The sequence below is a fragment of the Phoenix dactylifera genome, unplaced genomic scaffold, assembly GCF_009389715.1.
Source record: "Phoenix dactylifera cultivar Barhee BC4 unplaced genomic scaffold, palm_55x_up_171113_PBpolish2nd_filt_p 000253F, whole genome shotgun sequence".
In the NCBI taxonomy this organism is placed as follows: Eukaryota; Viridiplantae; Streptophyta; class Magnoliopsida; order Arecales; family Arecaceae; genus Phoenix; species Phoenix dactylifera.
Window position 1 is genome coordinate 680,923 of NW_024067746.1, and position 24,778 is coordinate 705,700.

Genomic DNA, 24,778 nt, shown 5'->3' on the forward strand with positions numbered 1-24,778 from the left:
CTCCTGTATTCATCACTGTTTAGTAGCTTGTTCTCTTGAAACTCTCGTCTCTAACCATTTCACCCAATATTTACCTTTTCCATTACGTGAGACCATTGAACAAATGACGGATACAGAAGATATTCTCTTTTTTTGAGGAGCATGGTGGAACATATTCCCGATCTTGGTGGTCGAACGAGGTCTGGTTGGCTGTACTTTTTTTTTTCAGACTGCTTTGGATACGTTTCCTGTCGCTTCTTGTGACAAAAGAAGCGTGAAAATGCACTGTATTTCGATCCCCTAAGTTGATGCATTGATCTCTGGTCTTCTGTTTGAGAATACTTTTTCTTTTTGTTTTTAACTGCTTGGTTGAGATTCGTAATAGCTGATCTTTCACGTTGAAGGTCTCTCGGATGAATTGGATGTCTCATTTTCAATAAGGTTTCCATTCAAGAGAGCATGGTCCAGTAGATGGGTATCCACAAGAAATAACCCCTTGGGAAGTGATTGCTGTTTGCCGGGGGACCTGGAATGGAAAGAATTCATAGGTTTTATGGAAAAATGCGGTGAACCAACTCTATCATGCTTAAATGATTATTATTTTCTTAACCCAGACTTGGAAAGAAACTGGAGGCATGCGGTATTGTGGTAAAGCTAACAATTCTGGATCAAGCTGAGGCAACGGCTGACCGCAGGTTTCTGCTGCAGGGCAACTTTACGACTTATTTTGTAGCTTAATGTTAGGTTCTATATCACCATTTACTCCTTTTCTATAGTTTTCTATTAGATGTAGCTTTTTGATGAGCTGTGGGTTTGTTGTTATTTGGTAGAACCTTTAGCAGGCTTCTGAGTCACTGACAAGGGCATGGCCCAGCAGTTGGTACAATCCCACTCCTCCCATGTCCCATGTTTTGCATGTTTGTTGCATATCTTCTCACATGGGTTAAAATCTGTTATGTACAATGGCATATGCATCAGCATAAATAACGTGTTGGATGGTGGGATTTGTGATGTAACGTAAAACATGCAAGTGAGTCGGTCCTCTGCTGTGCATGTTTCCGCACAGCAGGTGATTGTATAGGCCTAGGTATTTGCCTGACAACAGTAACGACTCTTTTTTTTATAGTTAGAACGACTATTTTTATTTCACAACGGCTCTTTTACCTACCTAAAGGCTAGGAGTGTATTCTGGCCTCTTCCAAAATGGTATAAATGCATGGCAATACCAAAGGATAAGATGAGCTCAAGCAGTACGAAGAAAAATCTACTAGATCAAGAAAGAGAAATAAAAAGGAAGAGATTTCAAATAAAAAATTATTCAAGAGCATTCATAGTGAGATGAACGATCATATCTTCTACAGTTGAGAGTTGGTGAAGCACGTTCAAGATCAATCAAAACCAACTAATAGAGTCAAGCTCCATTTATTTCTTTGTGTTTATTGTTTAGGAGCTGTATTTATTATGTGTGCACTTAATTCTTTCTATATACTATGCGTAACAAGTTTCAGGGACTGAAATTTGAAAAAAGGTCATCCAAATTTTTGAATTGGATAATGTGTTGAGCCTGAGTTAGGCTCCGGTGGAGGTTTTGGTTAATTGCATGAAAAACATAATTGGGTTAAATGTGAGCCCGAGTAAAATAATCAGTGTGGATTTTGATATCTTAATTGTATGTAAATCAAACCTGGGTTCATCGCGAGCCGTGTAAAATAATCAAACCAATTCTGGAAAGATTATAGTAAAATTCCCAATAAGAAAGTCTTGGAGAGGAACGTAGGGCAGGTTGGCACCGAACCACCATAAATTTTGTTTTTTGCATTGTTTGATTTGCTTGCATTAATTTCTTTATATCTACTTATTACTCATTTGCCAATATCAAATATTAATTTATCAGGGCTTTTAATTCTGCTGCATTACTTGTAAGTTTTCGAAAAGCCCAATTCAGCCCTCTTTGCTGGCGCTGCATGTGTTAGGTAGAGCAAGAGAAAATGAGAATGAACGAAGATGTTGGAGGGAGGATTAGTTAGGCTGAGATGGTTGTATCAAATCAGGCACCTGGCAAAAGGGAGGAGGAAGGCGAGGGGTAGCTCTAATGCATGGCCGATATAGAGGAAGAAATATGGTAGATATGGGATTAGGGATTAGTAAATTGGTGGGGTGTTCGGAGAGTTTTTCCCTCGATTGGATTTTAAAATAAGAGGATAAATTAGTAATTTCTCGCTCGCTATTAACGGGGTAGAACTCTGGCGGAAGGTTGGGGCACATTGCCACCAATTCGTAACTTTTAGGATATTAATTGAAAAAATTTACTTACTTTTTGGTGTAAGTGCAAATCGCGGAAAAGGTGAAGCCGGCGAAAGGGGTGCCTCTATAATTTACCCTTTAATTAATCCATGATTGCATACAAACCCATAGGATGAGTTATTCTTTTTCTCGTGCATGCCATGTGTATGGATCAATCTTCCTCCAGGGAAAGCTGGTCAAAGCGGCTAGAAATCTCGCCTAAATAGAGTAGAGCTTTGGTTATAATGGTTTGGTGAGGAAAGATACTTATTTGTTTTATATTAATCCATGCTTGCATACAGGACACTAAGATCAATGCTGAAAGAACATGTCGTTGCTAATAGGACGGGAAACGTAAACTAATTATTTTGGATTGTCAAAATTCTGGAAATGTTACATAGCATGGAGATTGAAATTCCCCCGGTCAAAGGCCGACTTCAGGTGAAAAAACATATCTCTTACCTTTTGAAATATATAATTTAAGCTCTTTCAAACAACCACTATCATGTTGCAAGGCAAACAACTCTTATCATCTTATATCTTAAAGATGTCCTTGTCCATTAGGTAGGCCATCAGACTAACTGGTTTGACTAGCGTGACAGAAGACATACCAATAACTCAATGGAGCTCACTTTCTGTTGTCCTCTCTTTCATCATCAATCGATAAAAAAGTATTATAATTATAGATAGTTTAAATTAGCATTTAATTTTGTGATGATGCCCGGCGCCACATTGAAGTTCAGATGGCAACCCATGCAAGTTTAGTTATTGTAATTACCTCATAAAACTAGAGAAGAAGATTGTTTAAATGGAGACCATGCCGGCTCTCACCATGACTTGTCGCCATCGGCAGTGGTTGAAGGGCAAAACTTGGCTTAGGTCCATTTTAGGGGTAAAAAATTTGGCGAAATGGGTTTATGTTTGTTGGAATAGCCAACGAAGTGCCAAGGGTCGCATAATAATCCGAGCCACCTCTCTAGATACATGATAGGGTATAATTTGGATATGTCGGCACTTAACACAAGATAGAGTTACCAAGATCACTACTTATGTCATTGGTCCAAAAAAAGAAAAAAAAATCGCTTATTACTTACCGAGATGGGCTTGCTTTTAAATTTTACTTAATTGGTAACTCTTATTGTTTGTAAGATAGGAAAGGCTCCAACATTCTTCAGATTGGCTTAAATGATGCGTCAAATAGAAAATAAAGGCAAAAGTTAGGGGCCATGTTATAAATGCTCAACGCAGCTGCTCTCAATTATAAGTACCAAGGTTCCTTTCATGGCTGCCGTCACGCAGGTTACACAAATTCCACCACCCCGCCATTTTTTAGATTATGTCGCATATAATTTTTTAAGCGAAAGAACTCATATTTAATCTATCGTATTCGAATCTACTGCTTTATTCCAATATTCTCTACTTCTTTCTTTCTTTCTTTTTTTTGATCCATCAAGAGTCAAATTTACTCCCGACAGGCCAACACCAACAAGACCTAGTTTCTGTAATTTCTCTGTTTATTTGAAGAAAACGACAACGCACGCGTCTAGGAATCTAAGCATTAGGCCTGGTTCGAAGATTCCATTCTCTGCACTATTTTTAATACAATTCAGTGCGATAATATATTAGGGTGTTCACACCTTTAGCATACGATCATTCCAGATTTCATTTTTCTCCCACTCAAAATCGGTGTCCGAGGCTTTTGATTCTTCTGCTCGGGTTTTCTTTGTGTCGAATCCGAGAAAATCTTGGGGTGTTCTCCTTTTGGGTATGCTGGGTTCGCTAATATTAAGTTTGGTTTCGAATACTGATGCCTGTTTTCAGTTTAGAGGAGTCAAGTTGAGATCTTTTGTTGTCCATTATAAGCCGATAGGATGTCTTGATATGAACTAGTTTCTCCATTTCGGGAGGTGAAGTTTAGTGATACAAGTTTGTTCTGGACATTGTTGTACCCAATTCCAGTTTTTGGATTCCTTAGAAGAAAAATCCTATTTGGTTCTGGTTGAGTTGACTTAAATTTCCTGTCGAGTGTGAAGCTCAGTAATATACCTTTGTTTTGAATACATTCAATTTTTGATTAGATTATCAAGTAATATACTTTTCTCGCCTTTACCAGTCCATTAGGTTTTCTCTGTATTGGATTAAATTTTGTTGTTCAGAGAGTTCAGCATTGTAGTTTCTATGGAAAAATGTAAAGAAATGGATGGGAGGGGCATATGAACGGAGATGAAGTGAGAAGAGGTTATGGAGTAATTCTTTGCAAGGTCAGACATCTCAGAGTGGGACACAGTGAAGGATTCTTGGAGATTGGAGGGGAGGGGGTTCTCAGACTTGTTTAGAAATTCTAGTGAGGAGATTCTTTCTGAAGTCCATGATGGAGAATCCAATTGAAGTTTCAGCACGAGTATGGAGATGCTGGGGTTTAAGAACATCTCGGCAGCCCTTTCGAGGAGACAGCGAGGAGCTTTTCAACACTTGGCTGATGAATGGAGAGGCAAGAACTGCTAACCTTTTCTTTCTTTCCTCTTCTGGTTCTGATCTGCAAGAAAAACCAGAATAAAAGTTTAAAGGATAAGAATGTTATGCTCATAATAGAAAGTTCCCTCTTTTTTCTATTTTATCTATGCGACAAACTTTTTCTGAGTTTGTTCATGCAGGATGGAAATGAAAATAAATTCTTGTGATCAAAGTGAGAGTAAAAAACTTCTCTCTCTATCTCAAAAAAATTGAAGAGAAAAAAATGAGCGAGAGTTACTGGTAATTGATTGGCCTGACAAATTAGTGTGTAAAGAATATGGAATGTAGTGGCTAAAAATTTCTTTAAATGCCTTTTTTATGGGAACTTTGCACTTCCAAGAGAGTAACAGTTAAAAACGATTGAAAGGAAAGTTGTAACAAGAGAAAGAATGCCAAAAGAAACAAAATTTCATTCTTTGGGAAGCCAGTATGCAGGAAAAAACAAATGCCTGATAAAGCATTTAGAATCGTTATTTGCTTGCTTTGGTTATTTTTTTAGAATTACCTTTGTCTGAGTTCGTGCTACTACAGTGGTTTGCAATCTGTGTCTGTCTTCTAGATTTAACTCTGATGTTTTGTCTGTTTCTTACATAATTATTTCAAAAACCATTTTATGATTCTTATATTTTCTGAAATTGAAGGTACTTAGTTGAGGATGGATCTTGAATTCATAATTTTCTATATAATTCTCCCGGTGGTGATTGTTCATGGAGTTGGTTGTAAACCAGACTGGTTTTTTGAGGGGCCATTTGTCAAAGAATTGAGCCAAATAAAGGAAATTCATCAGATAATTAGCTTGTAATATTAAAATATTTGTTGATCTTGCTTCAAGGTGTGAACGAGGTTAGTACTTGCAGCTGTTTAAAACTAAGAATTTTTCATCAAGGAGTATGGTGCAGAGAGTAAATATTGTTTGCTAGCAGTATGCTTGTCATTAGTCAATTTTCTGCATTGTTCTTTTCTCCAGTTATAGAACTAGCGGACATGACTTGTTGATTTTGGTTAGAAGATAAATCAAAGCATTTTTTTCATTTTGTTCTAGTCGATTAGTAGAAAAATTATGATGAGGGGAAGGGACAAGACCAAGCCCAGACCTTAGAGGGGTCAATATAGGTGCACTAGAACTGCCATTGTGAGTGCTGTTTGCCCTAGAATCTGGTTGCATATGTTTGGAGCAGTCGTGCATCACAACTTATTAGTAGAAGTATGTGATATAATCAGAAGCGACCGGAGAACAAAATAAGATACAAAAAGAAAATGAAAAAATTGTGTTCTTACTGTGTCTAGGGCTGCAAATGGGTTCCGGTCGGATCCTGAGTGACTCCAATCCGACCCGATTTCTTGTTCGAGTCCTAATTTTGGACCTAAAACCCGACACCGGTTCAAAATCGGGTCAGGTCGGGTCGGGTCCATGCCTATAAATTTTGACCTGACGGGTCATTCGGGTTGGGTCGGGTCCGGGTCTATGTATTGTTTATATTCAAAGTTTTACTATATAATAGTAAATAACATCAAGCAAAAAAAATGGGTCGGGTCAGGAACCGGGTCGAGATTAAGAGGACCCGACTCAACCCGAAAAATAGAACAGGTCCAAATTTAGGACCCGACCCGGCCCCCACAGGGTCCTAAAATTCGGGTCGGGTCGGGTCAGTCAACCTGCGGATCCTAAAATTCGGGTCGGGTCGGGTCACAGGTCGACCCGACCCATTTGCAGCCCTAACTGTGTCTATACATATGCTTACATACTCCATGCATGCATTGCAGAGGTATGTATGTTAAATTTCATCATAAATTTTATGGACACTAACGTTTTTTTTACTGTATACAATGGAAAGGACTAAAAATGCATGGATGCAAGAGACATCAGAAGCACTATTGGTTGTTTTGCATGTAAAATTCTTGACAGATTATTGAGGAAGTTACATGCTCATGTTTAATAGATTGAAGATTGTTAAACTCGGAAGATCAACGTACTATGCTATTCCTTGGCGTTAAGCTTCTTATGTACTATCTGAAACTCTGATCATTAGTTTGTTGTGTGAATCTAGCACTACTATGAGCATATGTTTACTTTGATCCTTGCAGATTCCTGGGCTCCAGCCTCCACAAGCATAGCTCATTCGTACTCGGCAAGCATCTCGGAGGTGAGTCAATAGTGTGTGGTTTATTCCCAATATGGTTAATGTCCCTTAATTATACCCTTCAATTATAATATGGTGTATGTTAGATAAGTTTAGTAACTGGAATCGAGTTTTTCTTTTCTAGATGAAAGTATGCTTGCTTAATCAACAAGCTTATCATCGCATATAACTTAAGCAAACTCTTCCAGATATTTTATAGCAAAGCGTGGAAAACCACTGTCATGAATTGGGTAAAACAATCCTACTTAATCTTATAACATGAAGTAGGCACTGTGGCATGGACACAGAAACGAGAATCGAATTTGGACATGCTTCCATGTGTCTAGCTCAGCAAGAGGAAGGAGAAATAAAGGATACATAGAAAAAATAATTTTTAAGTTTTTAAATAATATACATTTTAAATTAGATATGGTAGTTGAAGGATATTATTTGTAAGGTCTTCCAATGGTTCTCATCAGGACTTCCAGTTAGCTTAATGGTTTTAGAAAGGTTAAATTATAGAGTTATTTTTATATCCACATTCTTGACCAATCTCTATAGACAACAAAATGTCATTGTTAACATATTATAGTGGGTCAGATCACTGTTGGACTCCAACTCTCTATCAATTTTCAGGAGATACAATCAAAAAAAAATGATAAGTATGTCTAACACATATCCAATTTGACTATGCATCCAAAATGGATTATAGGAGCTGGAAATGAATGTCCATGTAACACAGGAATAGCATGAAAGGATAATAGTATGCATCTGATGTAACCACAAGCTTTCGATGAGTTAATTTCTAGCAATGGAAACAGAATATGTATAGAAATACACAAAGTGAAGATATATGGACAATATCAGCTATTATATTTCCTGATGATGGCATGGCAACGACATTGATTGCTATATGTAATGTCGGAAAAGTTTGCAAGTCATTTTCAATATGGAATGTATTGATTTAATTATATTACTTTACTGACACATCTAAACAATAAAAAGTCATAGGTAAATGTCTCCAGAAATGAGTAAAAAATTTCTAGGCTTTGTCAATTGTCATGCAATATAGTTAGTGACTATATTCAGTTAAATGCAACTGTTTTGTTATCCTTTTCTATTCATGGCAAAGTATCATGAAACACGTACACAGATGCCAGTTTAGTTTTTTTGATTCATCTTTATTTCTTAATAAATCTTGTTTTTAGTGTTCCAAACATAGAAAACTATAAAGCATGGAATAGTTCTGGACTTTAGAATCTGGTTTTCTGTTTTCCTGATAATTGGATCTGTGAATTCTGATGCTTTTAGGTGTCATATATTTACAGAGCTATCTGTGAGATATTTTACTAGTATTTGGTAATAACTAGTCCTAGAATGCAACCCATCCTTTTACAAAAAAAGATGATTTTATCATGTGAAAAAATTATGAGCAAAATATGAGCAATATCTTTTTCACTAGTAATTTTTTTTCTGCTAAATCAAATGCTTGTTTTGTCATAGCAATCATGCTTTCTTTCAAATTTCATATGTATTTGAGTCATAAACCACATTGGCAGCCAAATCCTTGCATGGAAAATTTTTTCCCTCCAACAGTACATATTTGCATTGTTTCCGAAGAGCCTGTATGTGAAAAAAATTATGCCATAAAATGTAAACACCTACCAAAACCAAATAGCCTATTCCAAACTTTAATGATTTTGTCCTGTGCCAAAAAATGCATTAACTTCAGAATGAGAGCATAACTTTAATCCCCTTCATCACCCAAGCCTCCTTCAAATCTTCCCTTTGCCTCTTTTAGAAGACTCAATCTAGACTGTCTTCTATTTAGGAGATCTGGATTCCACTGAACTTTGTTTTGTCAATGCGTGGTTAGGCTTTCTTGGTCCTCAATTTTAACTACATCTTTGTTTATCGAAATATCATCATCTCCATCTCCAGTGCATTCAAACTTTTGGATCTCTATTATCGCTGACACTAAGTTCTATAATTTAGTTGGTCTTATTACACTTTTAAACATGTCCTCCTTATATAAAATCTATATAAACTTCACTATAACCTGATTTTCTCTAACTAAAGTACAAGATTGTTATTTCCCGCTGTAGGGACTCATTTTTGGTGTGCCACTGTGCCATGTTGGCTGTTGTTGTTTTAGGTGCTTCAAAACACCTTCACTTCCTTCTTTTTATCCTTCTGAAACTAACCATTATATGCCATGCCCATTGAAAATTTTACCATTGGATATTTGGATGGTCAGGACCATTGGACTGAATGGTCGTTACTGTTGACTGATTGACCAGACTAGCTGTAAAGGATTCCTCTATAAATACATGACATCCCTTCTCATCCAGACATATAGATTTATCTGTTTCTCTTCCCTTTTTTGAAAAAGACCTTTCTGTTTCTCTCTTCTTTGAAAAACACCCCTCTATTTTTCTCTTCCCTTTTCTGCAAAATACTATTACGTGTGATTTTTGAGGCAAGAAGCAATCATAAGCAATTCACTCAAAATCTTCGTAGTTGGGTCCGCATCCTTACAAAGGTGCTACTATAGTTGAATCCTGGAGGGTAGACGCATTGAGACCCTTTGTGTTGAGTCATTAATACTGTGGGAACGCGAAAATCTACCTTTAAGAACAATGCCATTTCGCATGCGTGCATGGTATGCTGTACCGGTCGGTACCAGACGTACCGTACCCATACCGATGGGGTACCGGTATCGGTACGCCAATGTCGATTACGCCTGGCCGTACCGCATACCGTACTGGTTACCGACACTCCGGTATGCCTGTACTAGTGCGGCACCGGTACAGGGTTCGGTACCGGTCCGGCGAACCTTGCATGCGTGTATAGCTAAGTTTTTCTTACTCATTCTATTCTTATTCATTTATTTATTTTTGATTATTTGTCTTGTTTATATGAATTTGCATCCATAGCTTTAATTTTCCAACATTGTCATACCTCTTATTATCTATGCTGAATAATCATTTCATTCCCCTTCAATGAAAATCTTGTGCGTTCTTATATTGAAATGCTCCTTGCTATCAGCCTCTGAGTCATGCAATTTGCAGAATATCAACAGAACTTTGGTGTTCTTTCAAGCCAACAAAATGGAGTTGCAGTTCAAAAGAAAACTAGCAATGACAACTCATCTCAGCAAAATTTAAGCAAGGCTGGATGAACGTTTGAATGACCTTTCACAACATTCTCTCAGGTGGTTATTTCACTTCTATAAAGATAGTCTGTGGGTGGTCTTCGACAGAGCAACTTAATATTTATAAATTGTAGTTATCAACTAATCAATGAAACAATAGCCACTCTTACTCTGGGTTTAGATAAACAATATGTGAAGTTTTTATTGAAAATGGAATTCTATTTCAGATGGTATTGAACATTTGACACAATTTTTTGAGAACTAATATATGATGCAATTGTTCATTTCACAATTGTTATCAAAACCTTTTATTTACTAGCTTGTCATGAAATTGGTAGCAGGAAGTAAGTCCTGCATGACTCAAAACCTTACTTTTATAATATTATAAGTGCATCATTGGGGTATTTCAACTGTAATTTGTGTGTCTGTCAAGTGCTTCTTCTTCTTCTTCTTCTTCCTCCTTTTGATTATTGCTTAAATCAAGCCCCATTTGGTTGGACTCAAAACTTGTCATATTGTTCTGGACTTTCTGACTACAGAAATTTTTCATGTTTAAAGCTGGTAATTAGTATTGTCACTGGATGCATATTATTGTAGCTTTTCAAAGTGTAGGCTTTGCAGAACTTTCCATTGATTCTGCAAATGACTTTGAAAATGATTAAGCTTACATGCCTTTTATAAATGGCTCATTCTTTTTTCTTTTTCATTACTTATTGTGGTTGCATTTACATAAACTAGAATTAGCAACATGCAAATGTGTCTGATCATTTAATTTAGCATGAATGGCTTAAGTTTACAATTGGTTTTTGCATCAAGGGCTCATATTGACTTTTGATGGTGATTAGCAGCCTGGACATGTGGCATATATATATATATATATGCAACCTTGGGATTTGGGATTGGTAGACTAGAGAGAAAGTACTTCCAAACCATTTAAATTTGAAATGAGTGGGGGATCATTGGGGAGAAAGTTGCAGGATGTGGGGCTTGGTAGATTGGGGAGTGCATACTCCCAACCATTCAACTTTGAAACTAGTTCGGAGGATTGATAGGATTGAGACATTGGAATTCGTATTGTTGGTAAATAGAGAACATAATGATGCTAGGCTTAGAGCTGCATCTGAGAAATGTTAGCCCAACAGTAATAAAGTTTCTTATGATTTTGAAGGTTTAGGTTTTTTGCTGTCCTGGACAGAGAAAAAAGGCAGACTTAAACCTGATCCTAATTAAAGTGGAATGAGAGAGTTTGTCTTGCTTCCCTAGGGTTTTCGGGGATGTTTCAAAACTATCCCAATGATTTCTGGGGCTATGAGGATGTCCAACTAGGTGATCTTAGGACTGAAATTGGTATTCAGTTCCAAGGAGAATAAAATAAAGTATTCTGCATCGGATTCAAGCTTTGATTTTGGCACAAAATTGATTCAGCTATAAAGGAATTTAGCAATTAGGAAGAATAACAGCAGTAAATTAATGAACAAAACTGAGAAGGATGAGCAATATGATTTTAATATCGTGCAGAAATTATTCTGTAGTGCAGATAAACCAGCAAATAGAGAAGAAAAATAAGGAAGGAAAAAATTAGGAGTAGAATTAGAACTAAGAGAGGAGGAGGAGGGACAGAAGAGAAGCTTACCAGTCGTTTCTTGAATCTCAACGATATCTCATGTATCATGTTTTGGACACCTAATGAAGTCCACTTACAAAGCCAACTGACTTCTATTCCTTCCTATTTTGGAGTCTTGGATTCCTTCAATCTTGGGATTGTATTCGTTTTCACAAATAAGAAAAAGAAAAGCAAGGAAAGGAAAAGCTTTAATTGGGTATCTCTATTCACAGTACTGTAGCATGAACAATGCCAAACAGTAACACCTTGACTATAGGTCTAGGTGCTGTGATTAATATAGTTTTGGAAGGATGATAGCTTTATCATCAATTTTCCTTTATATAATGTGTCTATTTTAATTGGTGTATCGATGACTAAAATTCTCAATTCCATTAAGGGCTTTCAGATGGTTCAACTATAATTGATAAATACAAAGTTAGAGCTATGCTACTCTTCTTTGTGTGGTGACTAAAACCTTTTTTCATTTGATCAGGTTTGCAGCAGAGCAAGGAATGCAAGCTAGTAACTTGTATTTGGCAAAGGTTAGGTTTTTCTACAATCTTAAAATAAGGACATACTGATATTAAAAAAAAAACTACATTGAAAAGTTGGATGCATTTGATTCAGGCATGGTTTCAAAGTTCTCAACCAATGACTAGAAGTCGCTCTTCTGAGCTACGGTATGTATTTTAGATCCGCATATGAGATTACTAGAAAAAAAGTCATGCTCAATCCAAAAAAAAAAAATCATTGAGATTCGTATTGGATTTTCTCCATTTGCGTTTTGCTGATAAAAATGTTTGTAGTTTCAATGCATGACCTGCTGTTGAACTGCACATCTCTTCTACCTAACTGGTATGCTCATGTTGTGTATGCTTGGAAGAAAGGGCCATTAATTAAATAATTAAGTGGATTGTGAAGTGAGCTAATTGATAATCATAATCAACTTTTCTTATTTGTTAAGTTCTCTTCAAAGCTTATACCAGGCAAATAAGCTTAGTAAGAGAACCCTCCATGTTAAAATTTCTATTGGGATAGTCAGCCTTAGCCTAAGGATTTGAATTTGCTTCTTTAACATATGTTTAGGCACCTACCAAAGATCTAGACAAATGTCCAAAGAAGGCATGTTTTTCTTTTTTCAGAAATCTCCAACTGTTCTGGCAGTAGGCAGCCTATGTGATTTCTGTGATAGACAATTCGCACTGAGGAGCTTATATTCAAGTTAAAGCTAGTAAGCCAAAAATTTCTTATTTTTTAGGTGCCCTCTGCAGAGCATTTAAACTGTTTCTGGTACAATCTCAATATTGTTACATGTAAGCTTAATTAAAAATTATAACAGGGGGTACCTTTTGAATTTTCATAGAGATGTTAGCTTACATGTCTCATTTTATGGTTGAGACATGTCCTAAAGGAAAACTTGGAAATCTCTCTCAGGAAGAGGTATGCTGCTATGCAAAATATGCAGAAGCCAGCAGTTGCAGAAAATCCAAATAATGCTGCAGGACAAGGTGCCGACAGAATGAAACAAGAATTTATGAGCACCAGTAATTTGTGTGGCATCTCAGTGGATGAGATGTCAAATCAACTGCTGAATTTCATGTCTCCATCCAATTCATCCACATCTCCGCTTGATGCTCCTCCAAAGGCAACTGTAGATGCAGTTTCTTCTGTTGTCAGCATGCTTAAGGGCACACTGGAACGCAAAAAACTTGGCAACCAAGCCAACAAAGAAAACCTAGAAGGAAGTTCTTTTGGGTTTTATAGTGCTCAACAAGTTCCTGCCAATTTGAGTTCTAAATCAAGATGCAGCAAATCAGGTTCTTGGACAATCCAGCAACTTTCAACTGGTATCCTCTGTCCAAATGCAAGGTTCAGGAACTTGCCAACAGCTGAGAGGTCTATAGAACTAAACATGGAAGGATTTGTTACTCAAACAAGCCAGGTTCAGATGGGGACAATGTCTCAAGAACCTTCACAAAGTGGATCATCTGCTGCTGCACCTACATTTTCAACTGGTTTTGATGTATGTGATGGTCCTGCCCATTCAGGACAGACTACATCAGTTTGTGAGAGTTCCAGAAAACATGTTGGTAATGGAACTCCAAACCATGGGATTAAGGCCAAAGGTTTGTTCCTTTTTTTCTGAAATGTGGACTCTGAGGTACCAATATTTCCTCAATTGATCGCTTTTCAAACATAACAATGTTATGCAATCATTTCAACTGTTTATGTATTGTGCAAAGGTAAAATATCACTACTTTCACTTTCAGCATACTACTTGTTTGCTTCCCGAAAAAAAGTATATTTCCCTGAATATATCAATGTTATTTTTAAATCCGTACTTGCTTCTGTTGTCTTCCTTTTAGGTTTGATGATTTTCGTCTGGACCTGATACATAAATACGCCATCTAATGCAAGCTAGGACTGGCTTGTTTTCTAACCTTAGAAATACTTGTATTTATAGTTAATGATAGTTTTGGTATATGATGAGCATTTTATTCATCTCTGAGTCTGTTGCATTTCATCACAAATAGGATTGCCATATAAATAGAAATAGGTGCTAACACCTTGGGAATTCCAAGCTGCATGACCATGTGGTATCTGCCTATATGTTCTAATAATCATAGAACCTTTTACCATTTCTTGGAAGATAGATATTCAGCTAGCTGCAAAGGATTCATTTTTGGAATTCATAAAGAAATTACTGCAGAACTACTAAGCTTTGGTTTTCTAGCAAAGTAATGGGCAAAAAAGTTCAATGCTTGAACCATTATCTTAGACCTTTAGAAATACGAGATATTAGGTTTAGCTTTCCTTAACTAGCTACATTGTTATAGGGTGATATTAGAATCTGTTTTCTCATTGCAAGGTTGGCTGATAGTTAATGATCCCTTGCTAGGGTATCTTACATTGGCAGTGAAGAATGAAAGAAAATTCCAGTAATCTACTAGGACCATATTCTAGCCATAATATATAAAAATAGATAGAATATGAACTGGTGATATGGTAATATGGTCCTGATCTGAAGCTTGAATATCTGTAGTACAATGGGAGTTCAAAAAAACAATTATCTGTTAAACTTGTTCTTTTTTATTTTTATGTCATTTTTCATTATGAAATGTTGACAAAAAGTAAACTTTGATGGCCATATTAGTGGCTCGATTGTATAATTTCATAAAACTATGTTCTATGCATAAAAAGCATCCGTTGCATGTTTATCAGTGAACTAAAAGGGGTATATCGATTTTGTGAATCTTCTGCTGGATATGTGAGATTGTAATTCCTTTCACCTCTCAGGAGAAGAAAATAGCTGTATCAGTTTCTTATATGTTTGAATGGTTTAAACATAAACTGGAGAATCACCTGTAGATATAATCAGTAATGAATCTTTCTTTCTGTATGCAGAATGTGGGGAAAGGATTTTTGAAAATAATATAAAAGATGAAAGGAAGGTATGCTATTAGTTGACTTTTAAGATCTGAAACTGTGAATGCAATTATATTTTCTAAAAAGGATGGTTTTCAAGAGTTTTCCTGCTCTACCATTTTGCTTTCTGGCAGAGAGGGAGTCTAGTTCGGATGGGATCTGTATCATCAGCGGGTTCAGGTAAACTTATCAAATGCTCAGTTATGCAAACTTATAGATCCATATTTCACATCTATAACATAGTAAAATCACTTTGTACAATGTGGACCCGTCATTTCGTTGCTGTTTGATTGGATTCATGTTTATCTTCTTTCTTATATCATCCTTTCTATGAAACCCTTAATCTGAAACTTGTCCTTTTGAAACATAGTCAATGAGGCTTTTATTCTGCATTATTTTCACATATTTTAAAGGTAATGAAGATAGTTCTGCAATTAAATTCTGTATATAGAATTTCTTATTCTGAAAGCATCACTTAATTTGTTTCTAGTGCTATATCATATTCCCTAACTTTCAGAAGTTATGCAGTGGACAAAGGGGACCCCACAAAGAAACGCAGGGTCGAGCGCTCACGCAAGTATGTAATATATAACTTGAATGTGTGCTCTGATGAATCTTAAATATATTTTACTTTGTCTCTCTAAATGTCTATGATCTTTTAAGCACAGAAACATTATAACCAGATTTTAAGTCCTTGTCATGAATAGCTTGACACACTACTAGTTCACATGCACAAACATCACCCAGTCCCCTTTGGTGTCTTACATGATAAATAATTATAGCAGAAGAATGAACAACTGAATCTCTTTTTGCTTTTTGGTTGCCAATATTATGTATGATAGCCTGTATGGTGGGCTCAGCTCTAATTTTACCAGGATAAAATTGTAGAGTTTTTACCATTGTGTACCAGCTTAGCATTTATATTCTCTTGAGTGATGCATGCCTTTTCTTGCAGAGATTTTTTCAAAAAAATCAATAAAAAAAAAGGTGTTGTTCCCTAATATTAGGGAAAAATAACCTTAAGACATTCTATTAGTTTGTTTCCATTCTGTTAATTGGAGTTTGCATAAGGAATGGAAGTCTTTAAACCTAGTTCTGGCTTAGTGATTTGTCCAAGAAGTTTGTATGTGCAGATCTTTCAAATTTGGTACTTTCTCCTAATCAAAAGAAAGGGGACGGGTTTTTAGGAGTCAAGACCTTCCAGTCCTGATTCTGAAGTTCATCAGACAAGTGGTGTAAGAGTCCTCCAGTATCGTTTTCTTCGCATCTCTGTTGTGCGGACAGTGGATAAGGGCCAGACAAGGTTCAAGGTTATCTTTCTTAGCTAATATTTGTTCCACGAGAATAGAAATTATGTGAGACATGCCCATTTTGAGGGTCAAAAAAAACACTGCTTTTGTTGTTTTGTACAAAAGTTTCCAAAGGCATCACCTAGATCCAGAACAAACGAGACATAGCATGTGTTTGCCCGTAAGGAAAAATCTACCTTTCAACTCTTGACATTGCCATCGAGTTGATATTGGGATTGCATGTGTAGTACCCAACCTACTACTGCATGTTTCCCAATTGGAAAAAGTTCTAAATTTTCGAAAACCCAATTGTGCAGCAAGTAGTTAAGAATAATTCTGAAATTATCTCTTTCCCCACATAATATGTCAATCCAAAATGGTAAGAGGTTCATTTTAGATCATGAACCTTCAATCCTAAACTCAAGTCACCAGCATATGTCTCTGCATTTATGTACATGCCAATTACCATTGCTATTATTATGGATGTGTATAGGTGTTTAGGTGAGCTGTAATCTTGATTGCTCTCTTGGTTGTTTAGAATGGCGGAAGCAAAGGAAAGAAACGCAGCTCCAACATTACCATCAGATATGCAGGCAGTTCTTAAGCGCTGTGAAAATCTTGAGAAGGAAGTGCGATCACTCAAACTTAATTTGTCTTTCATGAATAGGTAAGCACAATTATGTAGGAATCATTTGTGTATTTTTTTCACTAAAGTTGATCCTCATGTTGTGTCTAGCATTTATTAAGTTTGTAGGAGACCACTATGTCCAGCATACATTTGTAAATTATCTCCATAAAAGGTGTGGATTCATAGGGTAAAGCTGTTGATGGAAGACACAAATGAATAAGAATCAAACTTAAATTGTTGACCTTGAAATTCTCATGAAAATCTTTGGAAGAATTCCAATACCATGTTATAAATCCACAACCATCGAGTTTTATGGCTACTATTTGAGATTGGTTTTTTGGATCCTCATTTACTAAGAATTCGTACTTAGGGCCACCACTTTTGTAAGTTCAAGCTTTTCAAGATCTTTCTCATAAACTTCAGCCATGTCAAAACCAATATCATGTTACTTGGAACAAGAAAAATAATGCAAAAAAGTATCGCACCCATGAATTAAGGCACTGGTGTAATATAATAAAACATCATCAATGTAAAGTTGCCATGTCACAATGAAAAAAATTACCTCTCCCTTCATTTCACACACAAAAAAAAAAAACTGACCATAACACTATCATGTACATCTAAATTTCTTTGATTTCTTCATAGTGTTTGTTTAAATCCATACTCAAAGTAAAATCCCTTTGGTTTATTGATTGGGTAATGTTTGGTCCCGTTTTCAGGAAGGATTCCGAGCAAACCAAACAAATCGAAGAGCTTCAAAAGCAAAATGAGGACCTGATGGAAGAAAAGGAGCGCCTCTTAGAAGAGATTGAGAGGATTGCTGGAAGTATTTGATTGATGAAAAGGAGTGCTTGCCTTGGTAACTCATGATCTATATAACTAATTCCTTGTAACTAATATTGTTCTCAGAATGTTCAATTAGGGTTGGGGGGGGCGGTGGGTTATCATATTTCAGACTGATATATTGAGTGATAACTCACTAAGTTATATTAGATGATTACATTGAATAGAATCTTAGCTCCATCCACATTTTCAGATAATCAGAGGGTTTTTGGAAGGAGTTTGGATGCCATGTTATTTGATCACAAAGATGGACGGCTATCAAACAGAGGGTACATTGTGTGCCATGCATGCCACATTTTGCATACTGTATACTATGCCTTGTTTGATAGCTATCCATCTCCATGATCGGATGATGTGGTGACCATTCAGAACTTTATCACTTTTTGCAGTGCAAAATGCGCACCACAGAGAATCCTGCATCTTTTGGAAGCTGATTGAGCTGTGAAAGGATCATAATTAATTTCTAAGTTGATCAATCTACTCGAAAGGGGCATATTGTCTTGTGGAGAAGCATTCTTTACGAGCTAAAAATTTTTCCAGTCTCTTAACAAGAACAAGAAAGAAAATTAGTAGAGGAGATAAACATGAATGTTGTAAGTTTTATTCAAGTAATTTTTTTCCAAATTCAGGACCTAAAATTTTACTATTTTTCATCCCACTATCAAATACTGAGGTCTACAACATCAAAATTGTACTTGGTATATAAAGTAATAAAATACATCGTTCTAAGAATTGGTTGACAAACTAATAAGCCAAACAATCCATTATTATCTATTTTTTTGTCTAGTCACTTGTACAAAAGCTGAAAGCATTTTGCTTAAGTAAACAATTGAACCGATGATCTTAGATTTAGTCTAAGCCGACCTCCATCAAATTTGTGCTCTTTTTTATTTTTCATCATCAAAATATCAAAAAGGAAGGCTGCATTTGGTTTCATTGGTAAGTATTAAAAATTGCTAATTTTTTTCTTTAAAAAGAAAAATAGAATAGTCTCAGATAGGTTAAGAACTCTAATGGTGCTTATATAATCATAGGTCCATCCACCCAGCTTAAGCTTTTGGGTTGGATTTTTACAAACATATACACTCTACAAAATTGATAAAAACAAAAGAAACATAGGTTTCAAAATAACTGCCTTTTCCTCCTCCAAGAAGTCCTTCGCACCTCCTTCTTCCTCCTTTTCACATTCCCTTTCTTAACCACATTAGGCTCTTCACTGAGCTCCATTTGCTCCACATTCAGCTTCTGGCCCTAGATCCACCACCATGCAAGAGAGAGAGAGAGAGAGAGAGAGAGAGAGAGAGTAGGAGAAGAGAATGGGGTGATGGGGGCTCTTCATTGATGAGAAGGTTGGGTATTAGCCAAAGAGTTGGTGCTAAAGTTTCGGTAGTAAAGTGGTGATTCGATCGGAAAGAAGAAAGATTTTCTTCAACTCGCTCAACTCGAATTTCTTTGAAAAAAAAGTAGAAGAAGATAGAAGGAATCGCGAAAGTGCCTTAAGTCTCCTTTTCTTTCATTAATTCTTAAAAAAATGAGGTACATAGCCTCTATTTATAATGTGGGGTTCGTCCTAACATAATTTGGGTTGGATTTCTGTTCCTAAGAACTTTCTTTCCTATGATGGACATCTCTAGTAGAAAAAACGTAAAAATTCTGAAGAGGTAGATTTTGACTTCTACATCAACTCTACCTTCTTCGCTTCGCCGGATTCTTATCAGATAGAGAGCTACGCCCGGTCAAATTCTTACCCCAAAAGAAAACTTTTGGTTTGATTAGCTTGTTTTGGGGTCTAATGGTGGAATTTCATCTCAATTCAATCTCCTAGTTATATATCTCGAAAAGATACCCAATTTCAAAAAAAAGATCATTTCAATTGAGTATCGTATGACCAAGTTGTAGTCTCCGAGAGTTTGGCTTGTGACTCGATTTTTTGATGTAGCGGATCTTGCTCCTGGACCCTATTCAACTCTTCTCGTAGTGGCCAAAGTGGTTTACATCGAGTCTGGTGATCCTCTTGAATATTCGTAGTGGCCAAAGCGGTCTACATCAAGTCCGATGATCCTCCTGAATCAGAGCTTCCATTGTTTAGGAGATTTAGCTACTGCTAAATCAGAACTGAAAATAGAAAAACGCTTGCTTCCTTGCCTCATGGCTGAATTGCTTGGTTTTGTTCGAAGATAGAGTTGTTGGTGCTTGTGTTGAAGGTGTCGACAATTGAGACATGATCTCGGTGAGTTAGGTTATCTTATTTTCTAGTTGTGGGAGCTGTTTCATCATCTCGTCATCCATCGAGGTAGAACTAGCAACCATACTTGATCTGATTAGGAAGAAGAAAGATTTCCTTCAAGCCGCTTCACTCGAATCTCTTTCAAAAAAAAGAAGAAAATAGAAGAATCTCGAAGGTAGGGCTTTAAGTTTCTTTTTTTTAATTGATTCTTAAAAAATGAGGTACATAACCTTTATTTATAATGTGGGTCCATCCTAATATAATTGGGTTAAAATCCTCTTCCTAATTCTAGTAGAACTCTTTTTTCTAAAATAAGCATCTCTAATAGGAAAAAGATAAAACTCTCTAGAAGGTAGATCTCGACTTCTACATCAACTCTGCCTTCTGTCGCTCCGCCTAATTCTAATCGGATAGAGAGTTACGTCCGATCAAAGTCATAGTCGAAAAAAAACTTTCAATTTGACTGGCCCGTTTTGGAGTCTAACAGTGAAATTTCATCCCAATTCAACCTCCTAATTATAGTCTTGAAAAGATACTTAATTTCAAAAAAAAGATCCGAGTATCGTATGACCAAGTTATAGCCTCCGAAAGTTTGGCTGCAACTCGGCTTCTCGATATGGCGGATCTCGCTTCTATCCAGCCCCACTCGTAGTAGTCAAAGTGTTCCAAATCGAGTCTGGTGATCTTTTTAAATACTCGTAGTGGTCAAAGTGTTCCACATCGAGTATAATGATCCTTCTGAATACTTGTAGTGACCAAAGTATTCAACATCGAATTTGGTGATCCTCTTGAGTACTCGTAGTGGCCAAACTGGTCCATATCGCCACATCGAGTCTAGTGATCCTTCTAGATCAAGTGTTTGGAGATATAACATGAAGAAGCCCAAAACTTAAGAGGTTAAATTGTTATTTCGTTCCACTATGTTTAGCCCAAGTGCCAACACCGGATCGTTTTGGGCAAGACTTTCAATCAGGGCCAGCCCATTAATACCATTACATATTTTGGACGTATGACCCCAAATTTTACTTATCAGGATTCAACTCAAATATTTTAGAAAGTAGTTAATATTAACTAGCCTGATCAAGGCTAGCTGGTTAGAGATGGACAGAACTCAAATAGCCAAGATGATGCAACTTACACAAGTTGACCTCCCAACCACCAACATGAAAATTATAATTTAAAAAATAAAGGAGACCTTTTGGTGAGATCAAGTTATGCTTGAACCAAAATTATTAAATATAGTGTATATTATATGCATGCAGCCTTACGTGTTAAACTTTCCTGATGGTTATTTTAATCACCATGTATAAATAATTTTTTTTTAATACAATAAGATATAAGCAGGAGAGTTCTTTACAATCCGATTCTTTAGTCTCAATCCTAACATTAGTAGTAGAGCTAAGAACTCTGATCCTTAATGCTCTTTATTCCCCTTTCTTATGATAATCTACGACTGTGTATTTGCTTTGTCCTCTTACCTCCCTTTGAACGCACCAAACTCTCCTTAGTCTACTTAGTGAATCTTCGCAGGATATAGTCTCCAGCATAAAGGACTTAGATGCTACGAGTATTTTTTTTTTTCTTTGCTAGAGTGGGCGCATCATACTACACAAGTACGGATACACCCAATAAAATCTGAATACGAGTATTTCTCTCGAGATGCCATTTTTCATGAGTATCTTCGTTTTCATGCTCTGTATTATCACCCGCTAGACCATTCTCCACCTTCCATTCCCAACTAGTCTTTCTTGATCCTCCTTCTATAGCTTCTACGCCTACGCTGCCAATCTTGCCTGCTGCTTCTCGATATATTTTTCCAAAGTTCCCTACTTTTCTTGCTACTATTCACTCTTAGCAAGAGCCCAAGATATTTCAAACGTCTGTTGATGTACCTGAGTGGCATGTAGAGTATTTCAGGAGCTTTATGCTCTTGAGCGCATGGGTTCTTAGGATGTTGTTCCTCCTCTCATAAGATTCCTATCATCTGCAGGTGGGTTTACAAGTTCAAGACTCACTTTGATAGCTTAATTTAATGTTATAAAGCTCACCTTGTTGCCCATGGATTTCAGTAGGAGTATATTGACTTTGAGGAGACCTTTTCCTAGTGGCTCATATGACTATTGTGCTGAAATTTATAGCTATGGCTGCTATCCATTGGTGGCCTCTTTATCAGCTTTGACGTGAAGAATGCTTTTCTTTATAGGGATTCACAAGAAGAACCCTATACGATGTCGCCACCTGGAAATTCTCACCCCCCTACATAGGTATCATCTTCGTTGCGCTCTTTATGGTCTTCGATAAGCTCTTTATGCATGCTGTGAGCAATTTAGCCATACCATTTTTGTTGTTAGATTCACTCGGAGTGATCAAAATCCTACCATGTTTATTTCTTTTATTTTTTTGTGTCAATGATATAATTATTACCAGCGATGATCAGAGCATATTGCTTTTGTTGAGTACATCTTAATCAATAGTTCTCCATGATTGATCTTAGTTTTTTAGATATTTCTTGGACTTTGAGGTTGCCTACAACTAAGGATTATCTGTTATCTCGAAAGAAATAAACTGCCAACCTTCTCCCTATAGTTAGCATGATTGATTGCTGCATTGCTAATACTCTATTGGAGCTTCACCATAATTTAGATCTTGGAGATGGTGCACCTCTTTTTGATCCTACTTCCTATTGACATCTTGCAGGTAGTCTTGTTTATCTCACTATTTCAGGCCAAATATTGCTCATGATGTGCATGTTTTGAGTTTGTTTGTCTAGGCTCCCACAACAAGCTTACCATACCCATCTCTTATGGCTATTGCATCATCTTCAAAGTATTGCTTCATAAGTTTTGCTTTTGTCCGGCTCTTCCTATCTTCAACTCTTAAGTTTTCTCTATTACTATTTAGGCAAGTGATTCGGTTGATCGTCATTCTATCGTTGGCTACTGTGTTTTTGTTAGCACTTCCTTTATCTCATGGAAGTCTAGGAGACATTACAATCCCTCAATCATTTGCTGAAGAAGCTCAACTCGGAGTTACAGCTACTACTATTGCTAAGATCATGTGGTTTCATTGGCTTCTTGCAAATATTAGTGTTTTCCATTCTAGGTTGACTCACTCTTATTGTGATCACACTAGTGCCATTCACATTGCTACCTACCCTACTAAGCATGAGCCTATGAAGCATATTGATGTTGATGCCTTCTTTACATGGCACCATGATCTTATAAGGACACTCTTGTCACTTTCTATCCGAGATTTCAGCCTACTGATTTACTTAACCAAGCCTCGGACAAAGGCTCAACATTCTCATATTCTTTCCCCACAGAGTATATGACCTACCATGAGTTTGAGGGAGGATATTAGAGCATCATACATTTTATAGTATATATTATATGCATGTAGCTTTAGGTGGTAAACATACCTCATGGTTATTGCAAGTACTATGTACATATGTATGTATATGTATATGTATATGTGTGTGTGTGTATATATATGATTTAATTCTCTTGCCTCATTCGTAAAAGGAGTGATAGGATCTGCTTTCTCCAACTAAGTTCTATTCTCGAAATTATGAATTAAAAGCTCAGTGTATCTTTTTAGATAAAAAGAATTGTTGATTGAATTCAGGATTTAATTATTACTAGTAATCTAAACAGCTAGAAATTGGTAAGGTTGCAGATGGGTCAGGTTGACCTATGACCCAACCCGCTTAGACCTAATCCAATCCGTTTTAAAATACCCATAGAGCTAGGTCGGATTCTAAAATTGGACCTATTGCATTTTTCGGATCAGGTCTGAGTTTACTGAATTCCGACCCGACCCGTTCCATTATTCTGTGGATCAATTTTGGATCGTTTACTCTACGTCCCAACCCGAACCTAGGTATACCATTGGCACATATTTTTATGAGAAAATTGCACAAAAAGAAGAACGCACAAAGTAATTGCTAAATAAAGTTGGCAAGAACAGTTCTCCTCTAAATTGATGTCCAATAAGCCCCACTATTGTATGCCAAATAACAAATGCTATTCGCTTATATTCAAGCAAGCATGAATCATACCATAACATAATAACAAGGTGAAGAAACGTTTTTAAAATGCTAGGCAAGGCAGTTAAGGCTAACAGTCCAACAAAGTCAATGGGCTGGGTCTTGGCAGTAATAGGCCCATACAAGTGAGTCTGCCAAATAACATAGCTAGTGACTCGATGCAAGAAAGATATACCCTTGTACAATCAGCGGTCCACCATACCGCCTTCTTTGCCTACCCCGTCCACACCACCTGCCCTTTCGGCCACAAAAGCTTTCGTAATATAATATATATTATAATGTTATAAATATAAATAAAATAAATTATACATTATAATATAATATAATATAATATAATATTATAATATATGTTTATTCTATTTTTATTTTTTTGGCAAACCGCCAGATCTTGCATAAAGAGATCTATAAGAGTCGGTGTGCAAAATATTCCAACACTGGGAGAGAGCCTCTCATATCTTCTAATTTCATTGTAGTTTTTATATTTTAGTTAATTAGTTTTTTATTCTACACTTTCTAATTTTATTTAATTAGTTTTGAATTATACTTTTAGCTTGTTATTTGTTCCATTTTAATTTTTCTCATATGGTCCATCTATGTCTTTTAGTAAGCTTACCTCATATATTTTCTCTTGCTTATTTATTTTATATCTCTTTTTTTATGATATATG

At 36.4% G+C, this 24,778-nt stretch overlaps 1 protein-coding gene across 1 annotated transcript; it reads left to right on the top strand.

The window, feature by feature from the left end:
- The first annotated feature begins 9,990 nt into the window (after positions 1-9,990).
- On the top strand, positions 9,991-18,036 carry LOC103708056 (protein CYCLOPS-like). Its single transcript, XM_039117629.1, has 9 exons — positions 9,991-10,110; positions 12,147-12,195; positions 12,281-12,333; positions 13,088-13,779; positions 15,059-15,105; positions 15,214-15,259; positions 15,608-15,656; positions 16,907-17,035; positions 17,716-18,036. The coding sequence occupies exons 2-9, from the start codon at positions 12,166-12,168 to the stop codon at positions 17,828-17,830; spliced, it is 1,161 nt and encodes a 386-aa protein (XP_038973557.1). The 5' UTR covers positions 9,991-10,110; positions 12,147-12,165; the 3' UTR covers positions 17,831-18,036.
- Positions 18,037-24,778: the final 6,742 nt, after the last annotated feature.

Excerpts from the sequence above, each read along its gene's own strand:
- LOC103708056 (XM_039117629.1), top strand. The coding sequence starts at position 12,166 with ATGCAAGCTAGTAACTTGTATTTGGCAAAG. Across the intron at positions 12,196-12,280 it reads GTAACTTGTATTTGGCAAAG|GCATGGTTTCAAAGTTCTCA; the intron begins GTTAGGTTTTTC and ends CATTTGATTCAG. Across the intron at positions 15,260-15,607 it reads TGTATCATCAGCGGGTTCAG|TGGACAAAGGGGACCCCACA; the intron begins GTAAACTTATCA and ends GAAGTTATGCAG.